This window comes from Terrapene carolina, unplaced genomic scaffold (assembly GCF_002925995.2).
Source record: "Terrapene carolina triunguis isolate 2854851 unplaced genomic scaffold, T_m_triunguis-2.0 Scaffold42, whole genome shotgun sequence".
In the NCBI taxonomy this organism is placed as follows: domain Eukaryota; kingdom Metazoa; phylum Chordata; order Testudines; family Emydidae; genus Terrapene; species Terrapene triunguis.
In genome coordinates, this window is record NW_020664393.1 from 47054012 (window position 1) to 47073855 (window position 19844).

Below are 19844 nucleotides of genomic sequence, written 5' to 3' on the forward strand. Positions count from 1 at the left end.
GAAAGAAAGAAAGAAAGAAAGAAAGAAAGAAAGAAAGAAAGAAAGAACGAACGAACTTAGTGGTCTGTCTATATGTTCTCTGTCAGCATGCACCCATACACAAAGGGAAAAAAAATTACAATACAACCAACATATTAAAATGTGTGTGATCTTGGCACACGTGAAAGTAACAGACTAATAGCACCAGTTATACCAGCAATAGGACAGAAAGCACTATGCAAAAGATACCTTTTTCTAAGCACCTCAGTCTTAATCCTTCAGTTTTAGGCTTCAGGGGTAGAAGCCTGGCACAACTGATGTTAATGGGAGCTTTGCTATTGACTGCGATGGTTCCAGGATTTCACCCCAGCTTTTTTATTTTTAAACAGTAAACTCGACCAAATTACAGTTTTGTGTGTGTGCATGTGCACACAAAGAATCAACACCAGACTGAGCTCCTATAAACTCACTTTCACCCATTACCCAAGTCAAGGCCAACACTCAGGTCTTCAGAGGTGAGGAGTTAGTGCACTAAGCAACTGTGCCACCTAATCTCCACTACAGGCCAACTCTTACCAATATCTGGAAACTGGACAAATTGCTTCTGTCTATCTGTAATTTTCTGTTTGTACTTTTTTCTAGTGGTTTATCTTAGTTCTTTAAAATTCAATCAGGAGAGAAGAACAACAAAGCTATTGGCACATTATCGAAATTTACAGAAACTAGTATCTGTGGTTAAAGTTTCCATTAAGAATCCATTCTGGTTAATGTTTCCAAGTGATCTATTCAAACAGCATGAAATGAGCCTTACCGTGCACTCACTGTTGCACACATCAATACATCGTTCAGCATGAAGAGTCGTCGTTCTTTGGTTTTGACAATTTCTCCTTTCTCGTTGTAAACTGTTTCTATCATATCATCAGTCCGTATTAGGTATCGGTTTCCACTGCTGAGTAACTGGAGTTTTAAAACGATCAACATATTAATGTATACACATGACATAGCCAACATCCACTGCAAAAACAGAGGCAAATATAATGGGATACCCTATTCTATACTGTATTAAAAGTGTTTATAGGTGGATTTAAGGACCCCTCTGGCATAAAATAGGAATTGGGCCCATAGACTTCTACAATTCCTTTCTCTCTACTCCCTTCCAGTCAATTCACATATGCTCTGAGGTGTCAACTACTCCAAAGGGGCAAGAAGGAGCAGGAGGAGGCAGAGTCATGGCTACTCCCTCTGCATGCACTGGTCTACAGAGCTGACTGGCAGTTGAGAAAACCACATAAGGCAGTATACAGGCTCCCACTGCATGCCACAAAGCTGCCACATCTGATAGCACAATGTCACCTGGAACTCCAATTGGGAACACTGCCCCGCTCTCCCCTGTCCCCAAAGCACGAGCCAGTGCCTATTAGATAAAATTTATCTCTGTTTTACTCCTTTAACTACATGTCAATGATCATCATGTTGCTGTTTAGACAAGCTACCATGCAGTGTACAGGATATATAATTAGGAGGAAAGGTTAAAAGACCTAGGTCAATCCTCTACCTCCAGAGCATCTGGGAACTGAAACCAGTGTTCCAGATGCAGCCCTGCCAATGCTGTCAGTACAGTACACAATTTTTAACCTTTTGGCTACACAGGTAAATAAAGCACATCCAGGCTTATCCCAATACTCTGATAAATTCACCACTTTTTTTCTTTTGAAATATTGATCTTAATGATGCAAAAGGCCTAGAAATGCCTATTCTTTGGTTGACTACTTCCCCTCCAGAAAACCGAGAGGACTTTCTACACCACTTGAGAAAAATATGAGGTGCAGTCAGCACTTTTTTCTCAGAATAGGTCTAGGCGCTCACCATCCTATATAGATGTATTAAAGAGAATAAATCATAGATGAGCAGTAATTCAGGTATGTGATGCCTCATCTCCCAGAAAGAACAGAGGCATTTATGCTGCACAGTAAGACAAGAAGGTTGTTCCTGTCTCAATTCCTTTTAAATGTATCTCACCATTCTCGTGAGGATATTTCTATTTTACTATCCAAATAATTGAATAATACAGGCAAAACAAGAAACTATTAGATACATCAGTCAGCGCATCTGGGATTGCTTTGTTGGGTTGAAATATTAAAGGGAAAAAATGGACCATAAAATACTTTACACTGCCTATAGGGCTAAATCCTGGATCCTGCCATGAAGACAAATTAGGATGTCCTTGTGCAGAGGATCTATGTGAAGGTATGAGGTGGGATAAGGAGTTAGCATTCTCCCTTTACCAGATCATGGAACACCATTGGGCTGCTAGTACCTCTGCTAGGCTGCAGCACTGGACACAACCCTGCACCCACAGCACTTTGTGGTTTTGGACAGTAGACCTATATTATCATAGAGGTGCCTTACATTTTCCAGCCATTCTATCCCCCAAATCCGCCTATGCTTTAAATAGAACCATCACACAAAGGGGTGCAGATTAGGTAGCCACTCCACTAGCTGCTCAGGAGAAGGTAATAAGAAATTAGCAATGTATGAGCTTCCACAGTATAAATTATATTCTGTCCCAACCTTGTTCAGATAACGTTCATTCATGGCTTTTGCGATCTGCTTTATTTCACAGCGCTGATCTGCATCTCTTTTCCTTTCATTTAATTTCTCTGCCAATGTTTCGAGCTCTGTAAGAGCCATCTGCAGTGGCAGCCTGTCAGGATGTCCTTTAGTAGTATTTTTCAACATATCCTAAAAAAAGGAGTACAGATATGATTTCTGAGGCATAAGTTAAAGATGGGACATAGTGTTGTAAACTTCTGTCTAAAGTTATTGCATTGCTCTGAAACTGAAGACTACTCAAGGATAACCCCAATGCTATTAATGACTTCTGATGCAAATAATAGAGCACTTTGGAATCATCAGCACATTGGATCCTTGGTTGGCTGAATATTCTAATTGCTCTTCAAAGAGATGTTGGCCTGTGAAGCTTATTTTCCAGTAAGTAGGTAAGGAGATGGGATTCCAAATTGAAGAAAAATATGAAAGATACAAATGACATTAAAGAAACAGTCTGAAAATCAACATGCATTATAATACGTAGATACCTGTATCCAATACGCCTGAAAAACTTTCCCAACCTTTAATTTAATGTAAAGTCATACTGAAACTCTTTCTCATCATTATCATTATTATTATTTACTAAATGAGAACAATGAGCTTAATGCTGTATGAAATACAGTGGAAGAAAGTGCCTGCTCCATGGATCTTGAAATAATTTCCAAACATTTCCATATTTGAGGCAGACACTGAAACCATTTGGACAGCATGTTTCCCTTTCCCGACAATTCTCAGACATTCCTATGTACCCACTATTATTTCTTATCAGATTGCCCCATCTCCTCCGCTGCATCAATGATGCTAGCCTGTCTGCCCACTTGTGAACTCCTTCCCTCAACCATCTCTAGTCTTCATTCCACACTTACACATGGCCTACCATCCTCAAACCAGTCTTCCTCCATGACACCTAGAAGAAATTAATCAACTGATCCTGGCTAGTGGGATGGAATTGGAACTGCTCTGTAATAATTTAATAATACGATATGTTGAGTCAGTTATTGGGATGTCCATTGTACAAATATATTAGTTAAGATTACTAGGGGGCTATAAGGAAAACAAACAGGAAGAAAATGGAAAGGTTCAAGATAAACCACTTCCCCGCAAACACTTGAGGCTTCTTAAGAGACAGTGCCAGGATAGGAAAAGGCCTGGGAGCCAAAAGATTAAAAGAACTATAGCAGTTTAAGAAGGAATATTTTCTCAAAGAGGGTGGAGATGTTCAGGGGATACAAGCAGGGATAGAGGCAACTGCTGGGGGTGTGAAGAAGTTATGCCTGTGTAGGGTTCCATCAGAGGATGGTAAGCCTTTGGGTGAAATAGACATGCACGTAGACTGTTATTTTAAAATCCTTTTTGTCTAAATGCTTTGTTCCTACAGCAAAATAAACCATTTTTTGTTTTAAAAAGGATGTCTGATCACTGTACAGACATCCTAAAGACTCCTAAAGAGAAGAACCACTAGTGTCCAAACTCCGCACAGAACAATTGGCCCTTACCTGAATGTAGTGTATTTCTCCCTTTAAAACGACAACAGCTGTACACAAATACATGGCACAACTGTTTTTGAATCAGGGATACCTAAAGAAATATTTATTGACGTGCAAAGGTAAAGTACCAAGCTCTAGTAACTTTTTCCCACAGTAGATCCTGGCACTCAAACTAAAAGATTACTAGAGCTGGATGAAAATTTTCAGACAAAGCTTTTTATTTATTTTTTTTTGCCAAAAAATAAAGATTTGGATTGGCCCAAACAGTTGGTGAGTGTGTGCAATTTTGCCAAATTGTTTTGGCCGAAGAAAAAACAAAAACAAAAGATTCCAAAAAAGCTAAAAAGTTTCATTCTGACATTTTCAAAACAAAACATTTTGATTTGAAATGACATTTCGTTTTTATTTTTAATCTCAATTTTATCTTAACAATTTCAGAAGGTAAAAAAAAAACCTCTCAAAAAACAAACTGAAATGTTTCATTTTGGGTTGAAGATGATGTTTTATTTGACCCAAGGTAATTTTTTTTTTTTTAACTTTTTTGGCTCGCTGAAAAATTTAACAAAAAAATAGTTTTGAGCTGATGTGAAACAAACAAAAACTCAGTGAACCTCACAGCTCTCGTTACTACATACTTAATTTTTCACTTGTTTGATCCCAAGACTCAAAAACGGCTCCCATTTCAATATATTGCTACAGTATAACATAGATCCCACAGAATCCCCCAAGAGGGTGAGTACTAAGAGAATACAAAAGAAGCATTTATCAGCTAAGCCTCACTGGTAAGTATTGTTTACCTGAAGCAGAAGAATGAACTGTGGAAAGCGTTGTATGGGTTTCATCATTAAACCATAGAGTGTAATTCGATCAGGGCTCGACTCCTGGCATTGCTGAAATGAGAAAGTCACTGCATTTGCTCATGTTAGTAGAGTTTTATTATTGTCTTTCAGAAAATTAAAATATTTGCCAGGATTTCTTTATATCAATAACTTTCTTTGTACCAGGAATAGAACTAAGATTTCACAAATTCATTTAGAAATATTAGTTAGGTCTCTGTGAAAAATCTTACCATTTAATTTGTCATAATGGTGAAAAGAAAGAAAACTTCCTCCTTAAAAACAAGGGAAGAGACAAATCCCAACAGTACAAAAGTAGCTGAAATGGGAAACTAAATTCTGTGTGAACTGAGCACATTTCTACTTGTCTAGACAATGGATTTAAGCATGAGCTTAACTTTAAGCATGCAAGTGTTCCCATTGACTTGTTCCACGTCTTAAATTTAACCATAAAAGTAACTGCTTTGTTGGATCGTGGCCTTATTTTCTATTATGGCTGTTCTCTGTCATGGGATCTGGGGTAAAACCCTACCAGCTGATGCAGTACTATCTATATTTATTCATCCGTTTTGGTATTTTAAAAAAAGAACGTCTAGGGAAAACTCTCAATCTCAAAGCTATGTAAACACAAAGCGAAGTCCATAGTTATCTTTATACAACATCAAAGGACACCCAGGGAAAGGAGGAAAAAACAGATTTGTCATTTTGTTAGTTCTCTGCATGCTCAGGAGGAGAACTTTGGAATCTTCTAGGGAGGTTCTTATTACAGCTGGTTGACAAACAGGAGTAAAATTTCATGATTTTTAAAGATTTTTCTCATTTTTTTCAAAATGCTGAAATATTTTGAACAGTGTGTATTTGGTCCAAAACCAGGGCGGGGTGGAGTGGGGAAGAATCATAAGAATGGCCATACTGGGTCAGTATGGTCCAATGGTCCATCTAGCCCAGTATCCTGTCTTCAGATAGCGGCCAATGCCAGGTGCCCCAGAGGGAATGAACAGAACAGGTAATCATCAAGTGATCCACCCCCTGTTGCCCATTCCCAGCTTCTGGAAAGTATTATATCAACATTTAAAAATGCAAATAATGTTGCACAGCTCAAAATGCAAATAATGGTGCCCATCATTACAATACTGACCTGCAACCACTCATGTGCCCCCTAGCTTTGGCCCTCTAAAATCTTCACTTTTGCCTGACCAGAATTGAAGATTATCGTCCCAAGTCTGCAGTCCTCACTCAGGCAAACATGCCACTGAAGTGACTGAGGAGATTGAGAGCTACTAGCTCTGTGTATTTTTTACCATGCCCAGAAAGGTTCAGAGTGAGTTTTAATTTAAGACTCTTATATATAATGTAGCTAACGCATAAACTTTGTCGAAAGATGAGGCCTCAGCTTGTGACTTAGTTAATGTTTATCTGACGTGAAAGAATCCCAACAGTCATTCTGAATGTCAAGAAAACTGAGGTGCATGGCAAAATACCCCTTGGAGCTAAAATCATGTCATCCTCCTGCTACACTAGAATTGTGGGTGAAATTTGTTCTCTTTAAATTTACACACCATGGGGCCAAATTTTTTCCCTAACTCATCTTGTGCTACATCATTTTCTTCAGCTTTCTTTCAAGCTTAAATGAACTCACCTTTAAAAAATCTAGAAAGGCAGGCTTCGTGGCACATGTTTTCTTGAGAATCCCCACTGCTGTACTGAAGTTATTTACATACTCACTGTATGCATCTAGAACCATGGATTTAGAAAACTGAAATGCAGACAAGACAAAACCTCAGTCATCAACAGGAAATCCAGCTGAAGACAGGCTCATTTTTATTTTTGACGTCTAAATGCCTGGTGCTGTGAGGAGCTGAATGCTCCGCATAGGAGTTGCTAAATACCTTCAACTTCTATTGAGCCCATAGTTGGAACTAACCAGTTAACTCCTGATAAGCTACAACATGCAAATGTATCAAATGCAGAGTTAAAGTTGTAAGTTTGCAAAATTTATGAATTGTAAAACGTATGGTTCTAGTAGCCACTTCAGCTCAGCCACATTAAATATATGGGACCAGATTCTGGCAATACAAAGAGGAGGGACAGCTGCCCAGAAAAGCTTCCTCTGATGTACGTGGATGCTTTAGAGCACTATGCATTGCTGCATTTACCCCTCCTATGCAAAGGAGGGGATGTCTAGGGGAAGTGGAAGCAAGAGGAGTGGCGCTAACATGCGCTGAACTCCAATTGGTGGAGTGGTCTCTAAGACCACTACGTTAATCCAGAGGTTGGTTCAGTCCCTTGTTGGGCTGAGGATTGGGGTAGCTACTTTCCTGCATATCCACGCCCATCCTTTGCGGATTTAGGTGGCTAACATGAGGCACACACATTTGAAAATATTGGCCAAAGCTCTTTCACTTGCAGCCAATCAAACAGAAGACGTGTGTTGGTGTCAATGTAGTTGTCCTAATAGGTACATGTGCTATTACAGCAGACACCAGATCAACAATTTAAAAACAAAATAGACATTTTTCATGCCTCTTCTCACATGTATTTACTTACTGAAGCAACAAAGACATCTCCAATCATTTCAACAGAATCCCATTCAGAGACACGGCTGGCCAGTGCTATCTGAAACATTGAATGGCACTGAAGAATCTCCTTAATACGATAAAAGACCATTTTGAGTTTTCTTTCACTCAGTAGCTTTGGTTCCATTTCTGAGAGAGGCTTCTCATATTGCTGAATAAAGAAAACAGATTCATTCAAACAATCTGAAAAAAAATTAGAGTTTAACATCAAAAAGTAAAACCTAGGCCAAATCCTGCCTTATAGTCAAAAGAAAACACATTTGATCTGATGCCCCCCTAACATTATGCATATGATTCATAGTACAGTTCATGAATAATTCTTTGAGGATTTCATTCCTTTCCAAACAGTAAAAAGCAAACAATATTTAGATACCTCCAGAATTCTTTTGAGAGCATCCACATAATTCTTCTCACTGTCAACCACAGAGCCCAGAATATATCTTCTCACAACCTGTTCAAAGTGATACAAGTTAAACTCTCAAACTTGAAGTAGTTGATACTTCCTTCATTTCTGGGACTTGTTGAAAATAATGATTATTACTGACAGAGATGTACAGACACTGTGGAGTTTGTTTACTAAATTCTTCTTTTTTGTTTACTAGTCTGAAATAACTAACTTACAGGGGGGAAAAAACAGTTGGTCCAGTTGTCCCTATTTCTAAAATAGAAACAGAGTTAAGAGTATTAGGCAAAATCACAGACTCATATTAAACGTTAACCATAAAGTTCTTACATTGACAAATCAACCCTTGTATTATATGTCAAGCTATAGTATTCCTGACATTGGAACTATAATAAAATAAATGTCATATCTCTTCAGAAATTCATGAAACTTATTATTACTCTAATTATGTTTTAAATTGTGCATGAAATACTATAAATAGCAGTAGTCATATGTGTTTTCTTTTCTGCCTGTCTCATTTTAAAGGTTCACTTTTAAAATATGGCCTCTTATTTCCCACCCATAATTTTTGGGGTACAATTAGCTGTGGGCACAGATGGTGATAGAACCTTAGCTATTTGATATACAGATGCAACATAGTTGGCAGTTTTCAAAATCAGGCTTCAAGTGTTATGTTTTTGTTGTTTTACATCTTCATAACATATTAACACTGATTTGGAGGAAAATAAATCCAATGACAGACTTCTGAAGATAAGGACTTATAAACAATAACAGTGAAAAAGTATTGGTGCAGGGTCAATGCTTTGTTCCCATTACCTTGACTGTGTGACTTTACATGAGGAAAAACATTCTTGTTTATTCTCATACAGCGTAACAGGATTGTAATAGGTCCCATGATATATATATAGATAGATAGATATTAATACTTAGTCCTGCCATGAATGCAGGGGACTGGACTAGATGACCTCTCGAGATCCCTTCCAGTCCTATGATTCTATGACTAATTTCCATTGAATTTTTCTCCAAAACATGTTGGGTTTTGTGATTTTACCTCTATAATAATTTTCTGACATATATCAGACCCAGCGGTACATAAAATATAATGCACAATATCAGTGCTTACATATCATTGTGACAGACATCTTATTAATGCCTAACACAGATAGATATCCAGGAGACACTAACAAAGGGTCTGTTATATACTTGGTGTAATATTATAAGTCTGCTACACCCATATTTTTGCTGGTATGGATGGGTGGGAAAAATAATAAATTATGTCCCAGCATTTTTTATTCCTAAACATATAAAACTTGTAACAGAGATTATGATTGCAGAACTAAAATGATTGATTCAATGATCCAACATTTCCAGGCTCACAGTATGACACAGTATATAAAGAGGAATTCAAACAGGACCTGGATTTAAACAAAAACTGTTATGCCACCTTGTGGTTGACAGCAGTATATTCATAAACAAAAGTCTAAAACAGTGATTCTCAAACTTTTGTACTGGTGACCCCTTTCACATAGCAAGCCTCTGAGTGCGACCCTTATAAATTAAAAACACTTTTTAATATATTTAACACCATTATAAATGCTGGAGGCAAAGCGGGATTTGGTGTCAAGGCTGACAGCTCATGACCCCCCATATCATAACCTCACTACCCCTGGAGGGGTCCCGACCCCCAGTTTGAGAACCCCTGGTCTAAAAGACCAAATTGTACACTATATACTTACTGTATTGCCAAGTGCACACACAATACTTTATTTTTCATTCAAAAAGAAACACCATGATACCAATGTGCATGTGTGTGGGAAGCATATGGATTTTTATGCTCAATACACAAATAATTTAATATTCTTATCCATAGCCATTAAAAAACAACAAACAACACCAGTCCTAGCTCCCTATCACTAAAAGACGCTTCTAGTGTTTTTCCCAAAATATTTATCTTTTTGATTAAGAGACTATTCACTCCTTTGAGGACAATATGTCCTCTCGTCATTTCAGGTTTGCACAGACTGGGACCTAAAGTTCATTCATCATGTCATTGTTGGATCACACTTTCTTCCAATACTCGTACTAACCATAATCTCCAGGCACCAACACTTTTCTCATCTTCTCGTCAAAAAGGGGAGAATGTCAGAAAGAGAATGGCTTCCTTTATATTGGATGTCAGTACTGCCCTATACATTGTCCACCAGTGTGCAGTCCCTAGAATAGTGGGAGTTTTAATTCTCCTCTCCTCACAGAGGGGGCCCAGTGGATTCCCTGCTTGTCAGTTTCTCATCACTTCATGTATCATATAGTTGTCTGCTTCTATCTGTCTGCTTCCATGTTCTTCAAGCCATTCACCAAATTTTCTCTGTCAGCTCAGTCTGCATCCCAGTATGAATTTCCTTTGCCAGATTCAACCTGAGCTCTGCACCTTGAACTAACAAAAGGCTGGTCTTCAGCAATAAGTTGTGCACTACCTGGGGACAAACTGGGGGGGTCTCTCGAGCACTGAACCCAGATCCCAAGTACATAGGGATTGTCTTTGACACCTTCCCACTATATAGCAGAAACCCTCCTTTAGCTGCCGCAGGTAAGAAAGGTGAACAAATGTTATACTGTCATCCAATTACATCAAATATACTTAATCGATAATACTTAGTATTACATGAGGATATATAATATTTAACATTACTCAAACAACAATAATTATAACCAGAAGACATTTTTTAAGATTCAGGAGGATTGAGAGATATTTTCTACACTTTAAAGGGAGAACCAGGAGCAATGGTAACATCTCTCAAGCCAATAGACATGTTTAAGGACTGCTGCTGTATTTCACCCAAAGTTATGTCACATTCAACTTTAAGTTTTAATGTTAAAGCAAGATCATGGACATCATTCTGCATCCCTGGCTAAGCTTATGTCTAGTGCAATTGCATGCATGCCTACCAATTTCCATGGAGCTACTTAAATTCACACCATCTCTATGTTCAACCTCCCAATCTATCCTAAGGTGTGGATATGGATCCAAGAGAAATGTGACTCAAAAGTGGAACTGTATAGAACTGAAGGGGGTAAGGAAGAAGGCAGGAGATCAGATTCCAAAAGCCTAAGACTAAAGAGAAGTCAGTGTAAAAGAGACTTTACTTCTTGCATTACTGAAGTTGTTTTCAATCTGGTACTTCACTGTTCATCTGAAGAATGAATATATTATTGGCCCATTAATTTTCTTACAGTATATTAGGCTTATCTTCTGTCACTACTTTCTAGATTGTGCTCTGCTTCAAGTGCCCCTGTTACAGGAACTGAAACATCCAAAATGCTTGTCTCCTGAAAATGGGGTTCTGAAGAGGGTGGAGTATAATTATACTCTAAAAATGCTTCTAGTGCCATTTGATTTCTGTTCTTCACCTACCTCAACCTAGACTGAAGTATAGAATAACAGACAGGCAATGGCAGCCAAGTCGGGAAAAAGGATGATCTTGTGGTTAAGGGCTAGAATCCAGTAAACCTTGGTTCTAGTCCAAGCTCTGCTACAGACTTCCTGTGCGACCTTGGATAAGGGATTTAGGGCATGATTTTCTAAACCAGGTGAACAACCATGCAAGCTACAATGAATGCAGCATTGTCTATTTAATTTACATGCACAATTACCCCACCACAAATCAGATTTTTGTCCATGCAAATGCCCTATCCTATAAGACATTTACTGTGCGTTTCCATAATATTTAAACACACACAAAGTACTACCTGTTGCTGTGATAATCCTTCAGGCATAGGAGTCATAATTGCTTCTGTATGCATACAGTCAACATCAATAAATAAATTTAGTTCCTCTTCTTCCAGACAGGATGCTTTATTATCTACATATAATGAAATACAGCAGAAAGTCAATTTTTATATCTCTTTGGGTAGGAAAACCAGAATCACATTGTCCATGCACAGTCATCATACTGGGGTATCCACAGTCTTGTCTACACCAAGCATGTTAATGAACTCTGCCATCATTACTCTTGCACCGGTGTAGTTCCTTCAGTGCAAGAAACAGTGGGAGCTATGCAGAGAATAACTGCTGATGTTTTCATCATGATAAGGATGCATCAATGGTATAGCAAGGGTGGGAGAGTTCCCCAGCATCCTCAGTGCAGATGGCAGCCTCTGTGTCTTTTGCTTTACTTCCATTTGTTCTTTCCTGCCCAGAATGAAGTATATGACAGCAGGGGACAAAGCAGTCTTGCTCAAAGGGATGCATCTGTTGAACAAACTTCCACAGGAGATTAGGTGATCCATAATCTGACCGTCTTTAAGAAATGCTGCAAAATCTCTCTCTTAAGAAATACTTTCCACCATAGCAAGAATGACACTCACACACTGACACTCCCAACTAACCCCCCACGCAAAAAAATAAAATACATAAACCTGTAATAAACAAGCAAATCAACCAACCAAAACAAAAATTTCTCTAGCAGAGAAACAGAAGAGAGGCAGAGATTCCATGTAGTCCACTAGGGACTTAACAATTGCTATTGATTTTATGTAGAAAACACTCAGTACAGTGATTGGTAATACACACAGATATGAGGGAAGTAATGCTTCAGGAAGCAAAGAGCATGAGCAGATATGACTTAGAAAAAAGCTAATTAAGAAAGGAGTTCTGCTAGCTTGCAAAGTCTATGTGTTTCTTCAGAAAGAGTCTGTAAAACAAACCAGTTTCCCATGGACTAGGAAACTGGCTGAGAGCTCAATCCAGCCAGAAATGTACATGCCCGTCTTCTGTGCTACATAGCCCCTAAATAACTAGATATGTTAGCTCCATGGCAGACTAAACAATGACTGGCTGACTTGATGGTGAAGGTCAAAATCCAAATCCATCTGTGCCACACTAATGAATGAGGATAAATTTATGAGCAGGAAAGTTGTGTAAAAACCCCTTCCATTCTCCAGTACTCAAACTCCTGTGTTCAGGAACCAGTTTGAGTCCACCCCAGGGATACGCACTGTGTGTCAGTCCTTACAGCCTTATGACTGAAATAATCCCCTTGCCAGGCATTTTGAGTGGCGAGACAGACTAGCTCCCTGCATTTATTCGGGATGAGAAGGAACTTTGTACTCCCTGACACTTTCCCAGGCTAAAAACTATTGTGGTGCTCTGCTGCTGATGGTGGGGAGGGCTGTGTATCTGTTGTTATCAAGGACAGGGGTTATTCAGATCAGCAGTGTCCTGCGAAAGCTCCTTCCTTTCCTATCAATTGCCATTTCTTGAAGGATGGTAGGTGGCAGCACTCAGCTTGCAGTCCTTAGACTCCTCTTTCCTGGGCTGACACAATGATACTCCACACCATGGCATGGAGATACAACAGTTTCCCTTTATGCTTAGGATAGGAAATCGTGGTGGTAAGTATACAGTGTCACTTGGCAAATGCTCATTGGTTAATAGTAATCACTGTCACTCCACTGAGGGGCTAAACCAGGAAAGCATACTTAGGATGCAGACTCTTTAGATTTCTTCAGCAGCTGGCTGATGTTCAAGGGGTTTATTTGAAGGAAGGCAATGGGCGACACTTATCCCCTGACATTTCCCATGGTCCCATTTGCCATACTGCATATGAGCTTTGGACTAGGCAGAGTCTATGACACTGCTTATTGTAAAGGAGCACACTTACATGGCGGTGGAAGGCTGACTGAAGGATAATATGGCTGACTCAGGTTTCTAGTGAATTTCCAAAGTCCTCAGGGTTGCCTTCAAAATCTTAAAACTCTTGGAGATTCCACAACCACAGATCTATCAGAGCCCCGATTGTGACTGAGACATGCTTTATCAATGTAACTCTGGCTGACTCAGGTTTTATCAATGTAACTCTGCTCTCACGGGTCCAGTATACTCCTGGTAATAAATAACATGCTAAGACAATTAACTTAATTATCTAAGTGAACTTTATAGAGAAACTTGAATAATCCACACCTACCGTGGGTAATAAAGGATTTGGTTCTGATGAATGACCGACCTTTCTTCACAGCTGCTTTAGTCTTTTCGTAGCCATCTTTGGTACCTTCCCTGGCAGCCCTCATCAGCTTTTGCATCTGCAAGACAGCAAAAAACATATTCTACATATTCAGTGAATAATAGGAGTAGAATTCAACCTATTGTAGCATCAATCGTCTTAAAAGATGTCACCTTTTAAAAGAACATTGTCAAGTAGTTTAAGCCCAAAATCTAACCTATGGTCAAATGACTATAATCTTATGAAAAAAACTACTCCAGGTGTTATGAATATTTATAGGTATTTTAAAATATATTAATTGAGGTGGGACTTCAAATCTGAACACTGGTCTCTCCTGTCCTCTGATTTTTTTTGGATAACATCTACACCTGGATGAGACCTGTTTTCTGAATCTGCTTTGGATGCAATCCAAGATGGTGGAAATTTTACAAGAACCACTAGATTTCCACCATTCAAGGGTTCAGCTGGGCAGATATGTACTGAGAATAGATCACAAAATGTCACTGCCATGAAGCAGAAACCTGGACCAAGTTCAACCTCAAATGCAAACTACTAACCCTATCCCAAACTGAAACTGATCTGAACACTGGTTCCATTTATAATTAATTACATTCTTAAATAAGAACTGTATTGCAAGGATGTTTAAATTATAGCCCATCAGGGTCTACATTATTTTATTTTAGGCACACGTGAAAAAAGTGTTATAATTATTAGCCAGAGATGCAATTTTCCTAGTAAATCTCCATTCAAAAAACTGCTCTCCCTTTCCTGACTGCAGCCACAGCAAAAATGAACACTACTCCCACAATTGTGCTGACACTGTCAATTATAAACAGGGCATAAACAAAAGTATCTTGCCATGACAAAGCACTTTCAGTAGATGAGCAGTTGTTATTGAAAAACAACCTTCTTCATTTCAGTTCCATTCTGTACAAAGCATGAAGGTCCCCAATCGGGCAATCTGATCCATGTGGGACAACCCCTCTGCCCACATAGTTCCCATGGACTTTAACAAGGCTCCACAAGGGCAGAAGGGATCTGCACACATGGATCAGGTAGCAGGATCGGGGCCTCAATCATTAAGGAAAGACTATGTTGTAGTTGATCTTGTAAAAGTATTACAGCCAGACAGTAAACACTATAGAAATCCTTGACAATATTCTTGTAAGACAAACTGTACAATATACAGTACATTTAGTAATAATTTTAAATAAGTTACTGTTCCATTTTTGATATTCAACTTGCTGTTTAACAAAGAAAAGATAACATTGTCTGCATTTGAAGAACAATCATTTTAACACGTAGCTTGTTACGAAAATTAACTACACTACCTTCAGCTCATGTTTTTGCTTTAGTTGCTGAATCTCTACCGCTCCCACAGTGTTTGCCATCAAATCTTTCATCTTTTTCTCATAGTGCTCCTTTAAACGGGTTAGGTCATGAGAAAGCTACAGTGTATAAAAAAATACAAACTTTTCAAAAAGGCTGTAGTGCAAACTTAACACTGAAGTACATGCGAAGTATCATGCATGCGATTCTGTCTGCCTATCAGTGTCCTGTCAATAGAGAGAATGTAACCAATTAGGGGAGCTGGATTTTTTGTTTGTGTGTTCTACACATTGCTGCACTTACTGAGTATGTCTACACAGGGATGAAAACTCATGGCTGGCCTGGGTCAGCTGACTCGGACTCGCAGGTCTCAGGCTCCGTGGCTGAAAAATTCCTGTGTAGACATTCAGGCTCAGGGTGGAGCCCAAGCTCTGTGACCCTGACCTGGGCCAGCCACAGCCATGCCATGGGTCTTTTATCCCCATGTAGAGTATACCCACTGAGGCTTAGACTGAGGCCTTCATGATCCACTGGCAAGTGCTTTGACAACATGATGAAGGAAGAGGAAGCTTCCCTCAATCCAAAAGAATAGCAGTTGTGCTAAGCTCATCTAAATTTAAAGTTATACTGTGCATCTCTTGCTATTATAATATATTAGCATTAACCTAGAACACCACTCCATTGTGCCAAGTATTAATCCTAGCTTCTATATTTCTGAAGATCCTCAAGAATGGTGAACTGAACGAAAAACTGTCAAAATAGGCCAAAGTATCTGCAGAACTTCCAAATATTTTTGAAATTGAAGGTTCATCGCACTGGTGAGTTGGGTAAGCATAGTCCAGTACAGAAAGATGTATAATCTACTAGTTAGAGCACAGGAGTGGGAATCAGGAATTCTGTGACCTATTCACAGCTTTATTCCAGATTCACTGAGGGCCTTGGGCAAGTCATATAATCACTCTGTGCATGAATTTGTATTAAAGGGACAATACCTGCCAAGGGCTGTTGTATGACTTATTAATCAATGTTTGTGAAGCACTCTGAGAACCTCAGGTGAAAGTACAAAGAAAAATATTCACTGAAAATATCCAGTATAAAACTTTGCATTTTGACATCAGTAACATTGTTTGACAACAAATGGAGGTAATATGAAACGAGATGTCCACCAAGTTGAAAACAAAGAGCCAAATTCTGCCCTCAGTTACACCCTTATAGGTCAAGATGTAATTAACACCGTTGGTACCACTCTTGCCTTACACCCATGAAAATGAGAGCAGAATTTGATCTACCAACAAGAGGGCATTTCATTTTGCAAACATGCCGCCCCACCAAAAAAAAACAACAATAAAAAAACAAGGTTAAAAGTGTGTTCCACTGGAGCCCCACCAATACGCCAAAGGTAACAAGAGCGAAGAAACAAAATATCCTGCCACTTCAGGCACACTATGTGCAGAGCATCTCTCAACTGCTGCCTAATGTATTCAGAATGAGAATCAGATCTTTCTTCAGTCAGGTCCAGAATTACCCCAGCAAGCATCAGGTAGAGTAGCTTAAGCTTGTTTCAGCCAGGGGGAAAAACAACAGTGCTTAACTAGTCTCTTTTAAGCAGATACAGTTCTTCAGTCATTCCTCCTCCCCACTCTAGTTCCTGATCCTGATTCTGCATGGATGGGATATAGGGCAATGGATGGAGCAGGGATATGAAGAGCAGTGAGTTAAGAAATCTGTGAAATCAAAATGTGGATCTTGTGGAATTCTGTTCTATTCTATTCCATATAGGATCTTATATCAAATTTGTATAACAACATTTTCTCTGTTTAGTCTTCTCTCCACGGTGAATTTCCCGCCCCTAACTTTGTACCCACTTGAACATTTTGTGTTTGAAATTGCTACATTATTGGGTTTGCAATACCTGTAAGAGGAAATGCAAGAAAATGAGCAGTGTAAGGGCAGAGAGAAAATGTAACTATTTAAATAAAAGGCAAAAAAACCTGGAGATAGAGTAGGAAGAAAGACCAAAACAAAAAAACAACAACAACAGAGGACAGGAGAGATATAACTTGTAATTCAAATACAGATTCAGTGTATAGGCTACATCTCAGCCATTTTGTGTTCCTCTGCAAATCTGCTGCAACAGCTGGATCTGCAATACCTAGTCCTGACCACCTTGGCATAGATGGCTGGAGCATCATGCACCCTAACAAATCCCAGTTCTGAAATGACGCCTAGAGGATCATTAGCAGAAACTAGTAGAACTGGAAGAACTAGAGCAGCCTGAGTTTAATGTACTCTAGGTACTGAACCAGTCCATAGTTGCCTCCAGGAGCAATGGAGAACAAAGGTACTAGACCAGAAAATCAGGCACTATACAGCTTGTATACAGACCATCCACCCTCACCAGGGAGACTTTGAGTCTTTCTATCCCCCAATACATAGCATAGGCTTCCCTTCAGCTACAATAATCATTTTTTCAAAGCTGAATCACAGTTGAGCAATAAAATAAAGGGTTAAAATCAAAGGGGGCAGAGAAATGTTTGAAAACTGACTAGTTTTGTGAATTCTGCAAACCCATTCATGCGGATTGCACAGCCTCAAAATCCATGACGGTCACCCAGTTCTACTCTTCACACTACTTCCTATACTCATTTGCCACTTACACTATGTCAGTGGCTGCAGAAGTGGAAAAGGTCATGAACAGCTCATGGGAAACAAACAACCCATTTTCATAGCCTATGTGCAGATCTGTCTCCCTTTATGTTTTCACCAGTTTTTTCCTTTTATGTTTTGCCTTCAGTCCTCATTCTCTTACTGGTTCAGAGCTCATTTGCAAAGATGCTCTTTGTACTTCGCGGTTGGGTTCATGAGAGGGTATGGGGACAACTGGGCAAGGTAAATGTTGAGCAATCAGGGTAATTAGAAAAACCGAATAAGGAAAAAGACTGCTGTGGGTTACATACATGTCTTTTGTGGTTGCCTCGCAAAAAGGAGCTGGGAATTCCATCTTTGCACTCTGAGTCACTTTGTTCTTCATAGCTTTCAAACTCACTTGAACTCCATCCGTATTCTAGGGAGCTGTTTCCACCTTCATCTCCATTTTCAACATCATCATAAATCATTTCCTCTGCATGCGTTAATACCAAAACACAAAAGAAAATACAATATTTTACTTAAGCATCAAAGAAGTTCCCATGTGTTTTAATTCCAAAGTGCCTGTTCCCTATGGTCTACAGCAGGGATTGGCAACCTTTGGCCCGCAGCCCGACACGGTAAGCACCCTGGCGGGCCGGGCCGATTTGATTACCTGCCGCGTCTGCAGGTTCGGCAGATCGCGTCTTCTACTGGCCATGGTTTGCCATCCCAGGTCAATGGGGGCTGCAGGAAGCGGCGGCCAGCACATCCCTTGGCCCACGCCACTTCCCGCAGCCCCCATTGTCCTGGCACAGCAAACCGTGGCCAGTGGGAGCTGCGATCGGCCGAACCTGCGGACGCGGCAGGTAAACAAACCAGCCCGGACCACCAGCGTGCTTACCCTGGCAGGCCACGTGCCAAAGGTTGCCAATCCCTGGGCTATAGTCTGCCCTTTGCTACACTGCATAGATAGCAGTAGGAAGCCTTTTCTCAGCATTCAAGCTTCCAGGCAGATATCTCTTTGGTGCACCACAGTAGCATGTATGGCTAATGCTCTGGTGCCCACACCACACTCCCTAGGAGGATGGACTCTTCAAAGAGGGGTGTCCAATATATGTGTTCATCTTTATTGTGCTGGTTTGCTGGTGCTAAGGCAGAATTTGCTTCTATATGTTTTATTTTATATACAGTAGATCTTTGTGCAAATGCTGCTCATTGTACACACAAGTTCAGTGGGATGTCAACATAATTACTCCCATGCATATGGTGAGCAGGAATTGACCCTCTATATGTAAACTCCCCTTGATGTATCTTGCTACCACATATACCACCTCACTTTAGGAACCTTTTCATGATCAATACACACAACAGATGACATATTTTGGCTAGGAACAAATAAAAAAGTTACCACTTTAAGTAAAATGGATTAGACCTATGTATAGCAAGAACTATAACCCATTTTCATCCTCCCAACTACATTCATACTCAGCAGTCATGAATGCATCACCTCAAATTACCAAGGAGCATTACCTTATGTATAAACTAGATTAAGAGCTCAAAACATTAAGCTTTTTCCGATCACTGACCAAGTGGCTTCATATCAGCAGCCACTTCAAGTGCTGTCAGCTAAAAATTAATGAAAAACAGTTTGCACAATTACTTATTGAATCAGTTATTAAAAATGACTTCATTGTTTGGGGAAACGCTTTTAATTGCTTTATTAATTTCTGTCTCCTACTTTCCATCTTTACTGTGACTGATGTTTTAGCTGGCATAGGCATCACCCATAACACATTGATTCTAAATGAAATGGAAAGATTTTACTGCCAAATAATCATGAGAAAGCAGGTATTTGCTTTCATAGTTATAAATGGCATTATTTGTACCATTACAATTAAGGTATGTAGGCACTTGTATTATAAATTTCTATTTTCTGGGAGATTATAATTTAGTATTAAAAACTGCTCTGCAGTAAATCTCAGCACACCTGACCAGCA

General features: G+C 39.4%; 1 protein-coding gene across 1 annotated transcript in view; it reads right to left on the reverse strand.

Moving 5' to 3' along the window:
* Positions 1-19844, reverse strand: part of ARHGEF10 (Rho guanine nucleotide exchange factor 10) — a 108373-nt gene that overhangs the window by 80350 nt on the left and 8179 nt on the right. The window contains exons 6-14 of the mRNA XM_029912254.1: positions 18177-18340; positions 13855-13969; positions 11639-11751; positions 7862-7939; positions 7460-7639; positions 6552-6668; positions 4874-4966; positions 2551-2721; positions 791-936 (exon numbers count right to left, since the gene is read on the reverse strand). Coding sequence (XP_029768114.1) covers positions 791-936; positions 2551-2721; positions 4874-4966; positions 6552-6668; positions 7460-7639; positions 7862-7939; positions 11639-11751; positions 13855-13969; positions 18177-18340 — 1177 coding nt within the window. The remainder of the gene's footprint in view (positions 1-790; positions 937-2550; positions 2722-4873; positions 4967-6551; positions 6669-7459; positions 7640-7861; positions 7940-11638; positions 11752-13854; positions 13970-18176; positions 18341-19844) is intronic.